Consider the following 15,019-nt stretch of genomic DNA (forward strand, 5'->3'; position numbering starts at 1 on the left):
TGGAAGAATCCTTTCAGAGTTGAGCTGCTGCATCGACTCGTCCCAGTTTGGGTTGCTGGCTGTCTGCGCAGTGGAGGACTCTGAACATGGTTTATTTTGTGTCTGCAAAAGAAAAGGTTGCAGAATGCGTAAACTCCTCCATGTCTTTACTTCCCTCTCTTTTAGGGAAAAGCAACAAGGAAGTGTTAGACCTGCTGTCGTCCGGGTTCCGGCTGCCCTGTCCAACCCGCTGTCCTCAGAATATTTACCGGATTATGATGGACTGCTGGGCCGCTGAGCCCTCCAAGAGACCCTCCTTTCACGCCCTGCACAGCCAGCTGGACACCATATATGCCAGGATATATTTCAAGACTATAGAGGTTTAGAAGGACGGAGACATGGAGGAAGACGAGGACGATGAGAGGGTTGTGATCCGCTGCATCTGGACATCAGCAGCAGGATGGGCTGCAAACATGAAGAAGAAAGGAAAGGGGGATGAGACATAATAAGGAACGCTCTCCTCCCCCTTTCAGCCCACTTCAACAGAGCTTCAGCAGCAGATAAGCTACTGAAACGTTCAGAGGACGCTCATCAGATCAAAGACGGATGAGGAAGACTTCATTTCTTGGGCTAAAAGGAAGCGGACAAATGACCTGAAGTGAAACTAGCCTGAGAAAGGTGTGTAAATACACTCCTAGGTAAAAACACCTTCACACTGAAGCCCTCAGCACATTCACAGAACCAACTGTTTTTAATTTTATACCCTTCTGTGTTTTATAAATGATATTTTATTACTTCTGTACGTGCCATGTCTGTGTATGCACACTTTGAAAAGTTCTGAACTCACAGGACTTAAATGAATCGCCCGTCCTCGGACTGCAGAGCCAGCGCTAAAATCGAGGTTATGTGCAATAATGACGTGCTTGCTGGGTTTTTAGCCACGTTAGCAGCCCGGTGCTAGAGATGCTGATGTGGATCGCTCAGTCGGTCCAACGAAAGCGAAACATCTCAACGCAGATTGAACTGATCGCGCTCCCATTGAACAGCTTTTCATCTGGCACCACCAACATGTCAGTTTCATCATCTCATCTCCGAATGAACACAATGACCGATAACTCTTTCACTGAGTGAGGCACGCTAGAAAAATCCAAATCTGTTCGTAATAGGAATAGTTCAACATTTGGGGATATATACTTCTTGGCTCTCTTGCTTAGAGTTCCAGCATATGAGAAGATTAATACCACAGTGATGTTTCTACGTTAACTATGATGCTGGAGCCATTAGCCTAGCTTAGCATAAAGACTGGAAGCAGGGGGAAACAGCTAGCCTGGCTTTACCCACAGTTAATAAAACACACCTACCAAAGCTAGTTATATGTTGTCCCTGGTTTGTTTAATCAGTATGAAACCAAAAATGACTTGCGGCTGTGCACAGTGACTTCCTGGAGTCTGCTGGTTGCCTGGCGATCCCAAAGTGACAGTGAAACTGGGGGCTGCGGAGCGAGTGTGGTGTAGCAGCTGTAGCGGGTTTCGCAACTATTGGGATCGTCACGACACCGCTGACCCGAAAACATTTTGTGTTGAGTGTTTCACCTCGAGAACGACTCTAGAAAGCAGAATGAGGAAGCCTGCCGAGGCTTTTTTGGTGAATGTGCCTAGTGAAGGCTGATGTGCCATCTTTGAACACAGAATCCACTTCTCATTTACATCCAGCCGCTGGTCACCAACTGTTCAGCAGAGGAAAGCTTCATGTCCCACAGGGCCAGTCTGCCTGGAGGACAGCAGTCAATAGTAAATACAATGATATGGTACAATATATACAATCCATATACCTGGTTTCCCCTGGTTTCCAGTCTTTAAACTAAGCTAAGTGCCTCCTGGTTTAGTGTACAGAGTGGAGATGATCTTCTCACTGAAGGCTTTGAAAGAAGCAAATAAACTCCAGCAGTTAAATAACATGCCAAGCTGAAAACAATGCCAGTCATTAGCACATTTAGCATGTCAGGATTGAGCTGAACGCACGGCTGAGCCTAACCACAGCCGAGGCCGAGCGTGGTCAGCCGAGGCTGAGGTGTCCTAAATTGACCACAGAGGAAAAACTAACCTATGTGATTGATGTGACATGACGTTTTTTTCCCGTGGCGACACTCAGAGTTAACATTTTTCATCCAGATCTACTTCAGAGTTTCTCTCCTTCTTTTAATCCAGCCACCAGTTTTTGTTTTCCATCCTCACGGGCTCCTAGCGTGGCTACACACTGTTAATCTTGATATTAACCACAAGTATAAAGCTTTTTCTTCAGCCTAACTTCTGTCACTGGAATTTCAGAAGTTTTTGGCAACTCAGTACATATCTAATACTCTAATACACTGGATGCAAGTTGTTTTTATGCTCCTGTGAAACATTTTGGGGGTTGTCACAGTGCTTGAAAAGTGACCACAGAGCCGTGTGTACAGGCCTTAAGTTATTAAAGCTCTCTGAGAGGCCCGTAGTAATGGCCAGTTACAAGTATTGTGCCTATGTTTACACTACAGACTCTGCCCACACACACACGTCAAAATACAGACTGGAAAGAAGTACAAAAACTGAAGATCTGACGGCAAAAAGCCCTGCAGTGACTCAGCCGTATCCGGAAGCGGGGAGTGGGATTTCTGCACCACCAAACTGTACAACACTGTCGCAATGCAATGCAATTTCAGAACAATGCAACCTTTGTCTTTTATGCATGACATTTACAGCAGACGAAGCCAAGTTCAGGAAACTTCAGCCATAATCACAGAATCACAAGAAGGAGTCTGATGTTTTAAGCTGAGTGCCATCAGGTACCAAACACCAGTAGTGCAAAGAATAAAGTATTTTAAGTATTGTTTGGAAAGGTGTCTGTGCTTTCTGTCATAACGTCTGCTGCCTGTTTCACGTGCGTGGGCCGCGTTCCACTTATTTCCTGGAGTGCAGATGGAAAGAATGTGGGATGATTTGGGGAAGGTACCTGATAATGGGGTTTATTATGACAATGACAGCACCGTCAGTCGAGTGAATGACAAAGGATATTGTTTTACTGAGCCTCACTTAAAGGCTCATTTGGCTCTGCTGACGCGTCCTCATGCACTTTGTTTTCTTTGGTCTGAATCAGCTATAGTTGAAAGGTCGACTGCTGCGCTGTAGTTTTGTTTTTCATAAGTTCTGCTACATGACGTAAATAACACAGCTTGTACACAAAAATCAGGTGATTTCACAAAAACTTTTTAGCCCAAACTCCACTTTTGCAAAATACACAAGATCCTCATTGGCACAGATGAAGCTTGTGGACATCACGCTAACATTTACCAAAGTTTTTTTCCATAGTTAAAAATCACATGACTTACGTGGTGAAACCGGTCTTCACCAGGTCAGAGATCTTGGCAGGAGATGCTGTCAGAACTGTCAGTTGGATCAAATGAAGAGTAAATGAACGCATCCTAAATTCTGCACACCCGGACAGACTAAACAAAGAGGCAGCGGTGACTGACTGTGCCGTCACTCCTTCACTGGTGACGACATCTCGTCTGAACCCAGAGAGGAACTTCTTGAAGGGGTACAGCTGCTCTGAAAGATTAACTTCTTTATCTGTGGGCTTCTCTTTTCACAAATATCTGATTCTAGACTTCACTGGAACTTGTTAGCAGCACTCCCTTAAGATCTGATTCCTGAGTTTGATGTGACTCTAGCTCCTGATTTCCTTGTATGACTCTTGAACCTGGTTCTGATCCAGGTTTGTAGGATTGGGTGATATAAAAATGTCCAACCAGCCAGCCCTAGTAGATTGTTGAGATGTCTCTAAATGTGACTGAAGTCTCACTGTGTGTTCACTCTAAATCCTCTTTTCTAAACCAAGAAGATGCTTCACTTCTGCTTTTAGAGCTTTCTGACTGGGGAGGGATGTTCAGGATGCTTGCACCTCATAAGAATCTACACCTCGAAGCCCGTCTGGACCCGGACTCTAGAGTGTGTCCTGAGTTTGATTCAAGATGTTCTGTTTGCTGAGTTCAGACTGTCGCTGGCCAACACACTCAGAGTATCTTTACACATATGTTACTATCCGTTTCGGGTGTCATCCTCGTTTGGATCGTACTCCGGACGTGATGTTTACGTAGAACGCCTCGTGTTCATGCGGGTTTCTACACACAATCCAACTGATCAATTTCTTGATGAATGCTTGACAATGTGTGTACATTTACGACCACACCTGACCAGGTGGTACACAGGTATAATCACTGATAAATCTTTTCCCAAAGTACAGACACACAAACCTCTCAAGAAGAACTTTTGGGTTTCCAGGGTTTGAAAAGTCCTCCTGACTGACACCTGAAGAATGACGATTAAACCTCATTTAACTGTTCATGAACAGAACTGCAGACTGGACGGGTTTGAAGAAAATCACCAAAGAAGATGAAAGCCAGCCACTGGATTTTTGACAACCTGTCCACACAGAACGTCTTCTAATTGACCCATAAAGCATCAGTAAACAGACTGTTAACCATTAATGAGTTGCAGCTTTCAAACCCCACAAGCTCACAGACTCACGATTCAAAACATTTCTACTTTCAGAAACTTTCAGAAATATTTCTGGTGCATAAACATTGGGGAGGCTGTTGTGGAAATATTTTTTGGATTTGGATTTTAAATGTATAAAAGCTGCTCAGTTCTGCTTCTTTTGTCAAATGACCAGTGTGTTCATTCGCCTGATTACTGAATTTCTCTTTATCTTACCTTCACTGGTTGTGAAGTATTGAAGTATTATGTGCTCGTCCCTTTAATGTTGCAGCTCATTTTAATGACTTCATATATTGCTGGATAGCTGGTGAATTGTAAATATCTTACTTTAACCTAAAATAATACAATTTATTCGCTAGTTATATTTTGTATTATTAATCCAAATCTATAAAGTAACAAGAAAACTTTGCCTCTGAATTACTCACATAAAGTACTTAGAAAAGTACACCACATCTCCCCGTCTACAGCACTGTGTGTGTACATACCTGTCCTATCCATTCATCCATTCATCCATTCATCCATTCATTCCTCAGTCACTGTGGTCGTTTGTGATTTATGACACGTCTGTCAGATCATAGGCGGGGCTCCCGTGAATACTATTATGGTCTGGCAGGAGGAAGTTGCTGTCAGTCCTTTCAGCGCAGCAGTCACAGTCTCAACGGGACAAACCCATCAGCAGTTTCGCTGTAGGCATTCCGAGGATTCCCCGCGCTCCATCCTCTCTACCTGTCCAACAGGTGTGTCCGGCTGTCTTCGCTGACGCGCTCTGAGGCAGAGGAGGCGAAGGCGGCTCTGCGCGGCGGCCATTCATGGTCATCTATGGGTGAGTGTCTGCGGAAAGCTTGTCCATGTCTGGAGGCTCTATGGCAGAGGATTTTCAGCGACAAGAAGGCTTCTTCTGGGGGAGGAGGAGCGCGCGGTGGCAGCGGAGGAGAAGGAGGCGACGGCACTGACGGAGGCGGTGAGGAGAGACCGCCGCCCGCGAGTCCTCCGGCGCAGGACAGGCTGTCCGAGAGCGGCTCCGTGTACACGGCGCTGTGGCCCTTTGAATCCCGGCACACCGATGAGCTGTCGTTCCAGGAGGGGGATCTGTTCAGCGTCATCCGCCGCAGCGGGGACTGGTGGAGCGCGCGGAGGATCGATAAGAACGGGCGCGTCCTGGACACCGGGATCGTGCCCAGTAACTACCTGGTCAGGGCCGAATCCCTGGAAATGCAGCCGTGAGTGTTCAGCTGAGACAGCTCTTCTCTAATGTACTGCACATCTGATTTGTCAATCAGTCAACTAATTCAAATCGAGAGGAAGTTATCAATCAGATCATCTGAGACGTTCATGTCAGCAAGAAGCGCAGTGTCAAGTGTGGACATACACAAAATAACAGGGACAGAGTCTAGACCAGCCTCAGTCCTGACAGCCAAATCCTATTCTAAACTTACCAGATGTGATGAGTCACTGAAGTTTTACATGTGTTCTGCTTCCACCTGCAGCCACATGAATGCGTTTGGGATAGGTCTATGTACTGGCTCTGAAACACATGCACAGTGCAAGTGATGCAGTGAATCAAACAGCTTCAGCCTGAGCAGTGAAACACAGCACAGGTCTGCATGCAAACTGTAAGAAGAAGAACTTGTGGAAATGTGGAAGCTTGTCAACGCGTGCTGTTAAACACACTTTATGTAGTGATTTGAAAGAAGCTTTCGCTGCATTAAACAGAGCCAGTGTTAAACACTGACAGCACAGTGCGACTGCTGAGACAAATGACAACAGAATAGAGAATAAGACGAGTCCTCTGGATCACAGCTAGCATACACTTATCAAAGTGATCTTATTTCACACGCTTAAGTAATAAATGTTGGCCTGTTTTTGTCAAAGGGCAGTGAGACCTGACGTGAGCAAAGCATCCTTTCGGTATGTCCAGCATGTCCATCATCACTTCTCTCGTCCTCGCACGGTTTAGCTTTTCATGCAGTGTGTTTGATTCAAAATCAGATTCTGTCACTTCTGTGACAAACCACCGTCCACAGCGTCGTGTCTGCGTCTCTCAGCAGTGATGAAAACTGGGACGCCGACACTGCCACAGTCGGCTTCACCACTTCTTCTTCTGTCTTTTTCCTCTTCTGTCTGTTTATCGCTGCATCAGAATGGGAAGTGTGTAACGTGTGGTTATTCCCACACGTCAGGTGCTGCAGAGCTGGATTAATTATAGAGTTGCTGGAGCTTATGAGTAAACCTAGTCATTAAAAATGAGAAAGAAAAGCTGCAAACGCCTGTCAAAACACAGGTTCAGGCTTTGGTCAGTTAGATGTTGGTTCACAGTGATTTTTCTTTGTCATGCACCATAAATAGAATACGTTTCCAGATCTTGTACACCTAAGATTATTCCAAGGAGGATTTCAAAATATATTATCTACATTTACAAACTATCTCAGATCATTAATGTCGGCATTACTTCTTAATACCTTCTGGCTTTCTGTCCATCCAGGTGGTTTTTTGGGACAATGAACCGCTTTGAGGCCCAAAGCCACCTGCTGGGACCCGGAAATGACCAGGGAGCTTTCCTCATCCGACAAAGTGAGAAGGACAACGTTGGATTCGTTCTTTCAGGCAAGACGAGAAGGAGGGTGGCGATGAGGAGAGGCCACGAGGAGAGCGAGGGCGTTACAGTGTCCGTGGGTTAAAAAGGAATCAGTGAAGAGGGAGTTTCACTTCACTTCAGAAACAGTGTAGGATGTTCAAGAGAGATGTAAAACATGCTAAAAGGGCAGCAGTCAGCCTGAATGCAGGAGTTTTGGGGAAGGCCGCTCAGCTGACAAGGAAACTGGAGAACATCTCACCTCACTCGACCTTCTTTTCTGCCTTGATGAAGCTCACAGTAACTGTCAGCTAACCCAGCCGAAAGACTCCGTAAAAACTCCAAAAGCTAACCGAAGTCCACGTAGGTTCGTCTAAACTGATCAGCTCTGACTGATCCCAAACCAGCTGTAGCTTGTCCTGCTGTGGCCGTGGCTGCACCGTCAGGTTTATTCCTTATCTTCCTCTCTGTTCGCTTAAAGCTCACGTCGTTCTAGCTTCACGTGTCTGTTTGGCCACGTCACTCATGGACAGGTTGTTACAGTTCAGCTGGAAACCAAAAGACGCAGCTTATTGTTTTTGTGGAGGAAACTTGCAGGAGAAGATCAGTCCCACTCTCATATCTGTAAGATGAACATGAAGCGACAGCCTGCAGGTTAGCTTAGCTTAGCTCCACCTTCCTCCCATGAGCAGTCGGAGGGCATTCACCTGCTGCCCTTTCAAAGAGCAGCAGCACAAGCGGAACCACAGAAAATGTCAGTATTTATGTTTTCCATCATTTCATGCATCTTACTAATCTGCACCTTTCAACATAACCTACAACAGCGGCTTCCAGCGAGGGGCGTGGAAACAATCAAGGGTCTGTGAGAGTCGTGCCACAGGTCTGCTAAAGACCAGGATGTACGGGACGAAGCCAAAAACTGCCTCAGCAATTCATCCAGAATATCTAAAGCACTTTACAGGGAGGTGCAGTCCAAAGTGAGAGCAACCAGAGCGTCGATAATGTCCGATTTCAAAGGGAAACTGTGCATGCACGACTATGGGAAGCACAGTGGGCCAAAGTTAAACCAGGAAATCAGTCTGCGAACAGACAGACTGTGAAATCATGTTACAGGGCTCCACACTGATCGATATGCAGCCATTTTCCCAGTCAAAATCTCCCGTGGTGACATTTGTGTGAGTGGCTGAATCTTTGAGAAATATCCGAGCCAAACTGGAGAGGCACACGGCCCTGAACGCAGCAGCTCAACACTCACCGCTTTAGACGTGCAAATGTGTGAAGGTCAACGGCACACACACGTCGTCATTTCAGATTACATGAAGGTAGATGAAAGGACGTCTGTGCCGATCTGTGCCAGGAGAAATGTCACGATGGTAGCAACAGGTTACTGATTTATGGTGAATAATAAATAACATGCGATACGTTTAAGTATCATCTGGTTAGATGAAGTTTTAAGTTAGTCTGGATTTCTAGTCTAGCCTAATCTAATATAATCTGGGGGTTGTTTCTAACAAAGATATGGTGAATTAATGTGGTAAATGCAGCATTGCTGTAACAGATCGAGACGATCGCCAAAGACACAGAAAATAAGATGCAAGCTGCGAAAAACCCCAAATGTCATTTAAAGTTTGTTTTTGATGGACGGTTGAAGGTTGAACCTCTGCTGCGTTCACTGCTTCTGCTGTCTGATGTGGAAAAACACACGACAAACATTTCTGGTTCGTCCAGTTTGGGCTTCCTGACATTTTTAATTACAGCTTCACAAAATAAAAAGCTGATTTGGAATTTAACAATTACTGCGTCATATTCCTGCAGATGCCCAGTGTCTTAAGTTCACGGCTGTTTCTGACTTTGGGTTCACGTGTGAATCTCTCCGCAGTGAGGACGAGCAACGGGGTGAAGCACTTTAAGATCCTCCAGGGAAACGAGGGTCATTTTTACGTGGAGCCCAACCACCACTTCAGCTCTCTGATCGACTTGGTGGAGCATTACGGCGCCAACAGCCTGAACAACACATGCATGCTGGGAAACCCCTGCAAGAGGGTAGGACAGGCTGCGTGGTGTCCGTCTTTCTGCTTCTTCTTCAATTGTTTGTTCCTCTTATTTCTGTTCATGTGAAAACAAGAAGTGTGGACATAAAGTATTTCTCTCAAACACAGATCTCTCTAATCCTGAAACACGCACGTTCATGTGCTTCATCGTATTCGGAGACGCACTATGATTTATATCTTATTAACCTTTCCTACTAAACTTATTTCAGTAGAACAGACACGTCACTCTGCTGACTGACTGAGGCAGAAACCAGCAAATAAGGCAACAAATCAGCAAACATGAACGCGGTGGCAGGACGAGTCCGTCACTGGAAATGATGGTGGACATTTTAATAACACACTTCCCTTTGTGTGCATACAGATACCTGAAAACTGATGGGAAAAACTGAACTTATCCTTTAGGCCATTAAAATGCACTTTATCAAAGCAGGATCAGCCAAAAATCTCCACTTTCAGCTTCTGAATTGTGAAGATTTGCTCAGTTTCTTTGTCTTATGTGACAGTAACCTGAATGTCTTTGGCTTTGGGTTAACACAAACATGTTTCACTATATTCCGTCGTTTTATGCTCTAAAACACACATGCATGATATCCACTTAACTCGAAATAGATGAGACTGTATGTTCTGTCTTTGTATTGGTGCCTTTAAAGTGTGTCTGTGTGTTTCCTCCATCAGAAAAAGCCCAACACTCCAGATCTGAATCACTTTACTGTGGATGAGTGGGAGCTCCCCAAAGACGAGTTCACCCTGGAGGAGGAGCTGGGCAGCGGCTACTTCGCCGACGTCTACCAGGGACGCTGGAAAAACCTCATTAAAGTCGCCATCAAGATCCTCAAAAGCGGTATTTCTTCATCTCTGCTGATTGATGAACATGAGCTCTTTCTCCACAAATAACAAAAGAGATGGAAGGAGAGTTTTCACCGGCGTGGTCCTTCTGTTACTGTGCTGGCTGCTTTGAATATTTGGAGTTTGAATGTCTGATCTGGTGACAGCTACAGGCTTCACCGAGACGAGAGACAACAATCAGGACAGTCAGACACTTTGTGATCCACGAGTAGTCATGTGACATCCATTTTACTTCCTGTTTTGACTCAAGTTTGCTGATCGATGCTCAAACAAGAGCCCGAGCGACTGGTTGATAAAAGACTCGACAGGCTTAGTGGGAATGGACAGCGGCCCGCAGTGTTCGAAACCCCCACAGGAACCTGTTCATATGTTCTTCCCTTTATTTGCTTACGTTTGTTAGCATGTTGCTAATTTCATTACGTGATCTGATTGGCCTGTTAACGGGGGAAAGATGGCTTCCATCAGTTTCTGTGATTGTTAGCCAGCTTATATACGTAGCTGTGTTAAATGATGTAACTCTACCATAAACATAACTCAACCATCAATTACACCAACAGCAGCGAGGAGGCCGCTACGTCAATGAGTGACCTTTAGTGACCTGCAGGTGGAGACGCCCAGTGGACATGAGGTGAACTGCGCCTCAACATGAGGCTGTGAAAGTGCTGTAATCGTTTGTTGAGACAGACTCAGGTCAAGTCGATCATTTTGATTTTTGCCGTTTCAGCGTTATTGAGTCAGGTGGGAGACATGAGCCAATGAGATCGAACCGTCTAACCTGCAGCGTTTCATTCACTCACTGTCATCCAGGGTTTGGAGAATATTTCTCCTTCCTCTTCCTCTTCCTCTTTCTGCTGCTTTAGAAACTCTTAAACTCCTCCTCACTGCTCCTGACAGTGTTTCACCTGTGCAGCTCCCTGAAGGGCTGAGATGCTTCGTGATGAACGTTTATCAAACCACCAGGATCGAGTCTGAAAATGTCATTTTTCCAAGAATTCTCATTCTTTCATTGCTAAGAGCAACTCTTTGCACCAGTAATCTCGATGAATATGGCCTCTGTTCTGGGACGCTGCAGGAATCAGTAATAAAGTAATAGTAAAGCTGTGACTCACCTAAATGTCCACACATAAGCGCTCACGATGTTGTGCTGATAATCGCTAACACCTGGAGCTGCCCTGCACAGCTGCAGTCCTGAAACCAGTCAGAAAGTAGCTTATTCATCATTTAGCAACACAGATGAAGTTGTGTGGAAGTGAACGCCCTTCGGCAGCTGTAAATCACACCTGGACCAATCATATTAAGCGAAATGTCTGAAATCCCTCTAAAGGAAATCTTAAAAAGTCACAACTATTTATGTCCAAATTCTTGAATAGTAAACTGTACTATGTGAAAAAGACCTGTTTTCTGCGCTGCTGAACATCGTTCACATGTTCGGCCACTTTTGGGAGAAAGACAGAATCAGAACGTCGAGACTAATTTCCAGATTTATCAAGGTAACACCGCTGATCATCACCTCGTGCTGTCGTACAAGCAGCATTGTTACTGTATGTGAGGAACTGAGGAGACGCACCGTTGCACAACCATCAGTGAAGTTCTTCTCTGGTTGAGTAGGACGTCATGTTTTTGGCAGGAAGTGTGTGCTAACGCTAATGTCTGACTCACTGTTGTTCGCAATATGTCGTCATCCAGAAAGTCCCGTGGAAAGATAAATTAAAGGTTGCTTACTTTGGACAGTACATTTGCGCAATTGCCACAGTTAGCGTGAATTAATCAAAACCAGATAAACTGAAACAGCAGGTCTAATATCACGGTGCTGCATGAACATTTCTGCTCTACAGTTCTGTAAAATCTCATCTTCTACTGTTTGTTTATCCACATTTGACCTGTGAAGCACCGCAGTCACTTTTCCCTTCTGTAAGTCCGTCATATTTGTTAAATCATCAACATTTCGAAGTGGTTTCCTTGTTTTCCTTCTCCCTGTTTCCTCTTTTTGTCTGTCTTCCTCTTTTCACCCCCTGGTTTCTTTCATTCTTCCTTTTAATCGTCTTCGTCTCCGTCCGTCTCTCTCAGACTCGGAGGTGAACCATCGTGAATTTCAGAGGGAAGTTCAGATCCTGAAGAGTCTCCGCCACCGTCACCTCATCTCTCTGTTTGCTGTCTGCACGGCCTCTGCGCCGTACTGGATCATCACCGAGCTGATGGAGAAAGGCAGCATGCTCAGCTTCCTCAGAAGTAACCCTCAGTGTGTTCACAGTTCTGTGCCACAGGGTCAGGTCGAGGTCGAGGTCGGAGGGGCAGACCTTTGGTTTGCAGCTGGTTCCTTTCCGCCTGTAATGGCGTGACAGTTTAGTTTTGAAGAGGTTTCTCTCCATCCAGCAGCCTCAGCTTAGGGAAAGCACACTCAGTTATAAAACCTACGCAACAGATTTGATTAATCAGAGTTTCATTAGAAACCAAAACAAATGATGCCACTGCACACATCCTGAAAGATGTCCAGGTCTCATATTATCTGTATTTATGGGTCCTACTTGCCCATATTTCTGTGTCTAAGTGGCTAATGGCTATGAAATGAAATGAGTCCAGTATTGAGTGAGATGCTGCAGTGTAATCCCTATGTGCGTTTCTAATGCACGTCCACTAAAAGGGTTTGTTTTTGCCACCGACAGGCTGAGAATGTTATTCTAAGTGTCAACATGATGGAAAAGATCCTTTTGTTTAAACAAAGAGCTGCTGTATCACCCGTCTAACCCACCAGACTCCATTCACAAGAACAGCCATTTTAACATGGTGACACGCGTCATTCAAACTCAACAGACACGAAGTAAAACTCACAAAAACCTTCTTGGTTCATGTTTCCACAGTTTGAACAATCATCACCAACACTTAATTTACTGAGTTAGATAGGGAAATGCCAGAAGAGGAGCGAGAGAGGGATTATTTCCACTGGACATTAAGACCAGACAGACTGAAATATGCTGGATTTAAACAGATTTTCACGGTAAAAAACTTTATTACCAAGAGGTTTTTCTGACCGCTGGGCTCTGATTCTCGGTTGTTGTCTCAGGTCCAGAGGGCCAGAATCAAGACATTGTGTCCCTCGTTGACATGGGCGCCCAGGTGGCTGATGGGATGGCATACCTGGAAGATCAGAGCAGCATCCACAGAGATCTGGCAGCTCGGAACGTCCTGGTGGGAGAAGACAACATCTGTAAGGTGGCCGACTTCGGACTGGCCAGAGTGATCAAGGTAAGAAGGAAGAAACGTTTGTGCGTCTTTGGCCTCAAGTCCAGCCTCTAAGGCCGAGATGTCTCCTCCAGGAGCCGTTCTACATCACCGAGGATAAAAAGATTCCCTACAAGTGGAGCGCTCCTGAGGCCATCAGCCACGGAAAGTTCTCCAACAAGTCGGACGTCTGGTCTTTTGGGGTCTTGCTCTATGAATTGACCACCTATGGAGGCGTTCCTTACCCAGGTTGGTGGAATGACATGTTTTTTGGATTAGATGTTTTTCTTAGAAAACGCACACTTGTCGTTTGTTGATGCAGCCTGAGGAGAAATTGGAAGCGTCTGATTGGCCGCGGCGCACCCTGCTGATGCCAACGCAGCATAGTCGTCACATTGACGTGAAATGACGCCTGAATCCAGATTGTGATCTGAAAAGGATTAATCACGCAGCCTTGATAAGACTATTCACCTTACAGCAGATACAAGACGACGTGCAGCCCTCTGACAGGCGCAGAGGTCAAACACTATGCTTAGTGAATATATTTACCCATATACCTTTGTACTTTCACACGTCCACCTTTGAGGTTTAGCAGTGATGTGCGTGGATTTGCAGTTGCTGTGAGAATGACAATGATAGGACAGTATCATAGGACATGGGTTTAAAGTATGATCTCCATCCAGAGCCAAACACCAGGGTTTGTTTGTGAAAGCACGCTCACAATCATCACAACTAAAGCTTCAGAACATGAGAGAGCCCCCAGGTGTATCTACAGGTGTTTTAAAGGAAACTAATGTTTAACCTCTTTCACCTGTTCTTCACTTCCTTTTCCTCTGTCCACCTGCATCACTCCATCCCTTGCTCTCCCTCAGCCCTCAGCAACCAGGAAGTGTTCCAGCAGGTCACCAAAGGCTACAGGATGCCAGCTCCGGCCAAATGTCCCAACTTTCTCTACCAAATCATGCTGAAATGTTGGAGCGCCGCACCGGCTGACCGGCCAGATTTCAAGTCCCTCAAGGTCCAACTGGACAGCAGCTCTTATGAGCTAGAGTAACGGTCCCCTGACTCCCTGCAGTTACGCTCACTGCCACACGGGGGCAGCAGAGAGCCTTTTATCAAAGACTTTGACTGTGACGTCTAAACCTGCAAAGCTTGATGTATTTTATTGTATTTTATTCAGTCCACTATTGATTATTTTCATTAGCAATTAATCTGATGGTTTATTTAGAGGTGAAGCCATTAAAAAATTAATTGGTGACTATTTTTATAATCAATTAACCATTTCAGTCATTACCTAAGCCAAAATGCCAGTGATTCTGTGCTTCCAGCTCGTCCTGTCTGAGACGTGCATGTATATGTGGATGTATATTTAGTTTTCTGTGAGAGTAAACCCAAATGTCCTTGGGTTTTGGTCCACTGATGAGACAAAATTTTAACATGTCAGCTTGGGCTCAAAGAATCTGTGAGTGTTTTCACAAGATTGATTAACCTCTGCAGTTAGCGTGAGGGTTAATTAGCAGTGGAGAAATCAAGGACATATACACTCGCTGTAAACACACGCCTTGGAAAAATGAATTTATATTAAACCATTTTGCTTGCTGTTACTACTTGATGAACTCAGTTCCTGTCTGCAGTGCTTCCCTTTGGCCAGCGGGGGGCAGCACACTCACAGCATCTGAAGCTCCATTTCCTTTTCTAACTAGTGAATGAAGAGCAAACCTTTTAATGGCACAAGTGAGCAATATTTCACTTTTCAGTTGTATAGTTTGTACCCTTCCTGTACTAGATTTTCTTCAGCGTGTGATCCATCAGGCTGATTC

The 15,019-nt window shown here is 45.2% G+C and overlaps 2 protein-coding genes across 2 annotated transcripts in view; both read left to right on the plus strand.

Annotated features, from left to right (window-relative positions):
* The window catches only part of srms (src-related kinase lacking C-terminal regulatory tyrosine and N-terminal myristylation sites), a 19,357-nt gene extending 16,507 nt beyond the window's left edge, over positions 1–2,850 (plus strand). Inside the window, exon 8 of the mRNA XM_070968353.1 lies at positions 166–2,850. Coding sequence (XP_070824454.1) covers positions 166–365 — 200 coding nt within the window. The 3' untranslated portion in view covers positions 366–2,850. The remainder of the gene's footprint in view (positions 1–165) is intronic.
* Positions 2,851–5,112: 2,262 nt separating this feature from the next.
* ptk6b (PTK6 protein tyrosine kinase 6b) lies at positions 5,113–14,805 on the plus strand. Its single transcript, XM_070968352.1, has 8 exons — positions 5,113–5,731; positions 6,994–7,115; positions 8,963–9,126; positions 9,810–9,975; positions 12,048–12,209; positions 13,042–13,223; positions 13,295–13,448; positions 14,072–14,805. Exons 1-8 carry the CDS (start codon positions 5,331–5,333, stop codon positions 14,251–14,253), a joined length of 1,533 nt encoding a protein of 510 aa, XP_070824453.1. The 5' UTR covers positions 5,113–5,330; the 3' UTR covers positions 14,254–14,805.
* Positions 14,806–15,019: the final 214 nt, after the last annotated feature.

The sequence above is a fragment of the Chaetodon trifascialis genome, chromosome 8 (assembly GCF_039877785.1).
Source record: "Chaetodon trifascialis isolate fChaTrf1 chromosome 8, fChaTrf1.hap1, whole genome shotgun sequence".
Lineage (NCBI taxonomy): Eukaryota > Metazoa > Chordata > Actinopteri > Chaetodontiformes > Chaetodontidae > Chaetodon > Chaetodon trifascialis.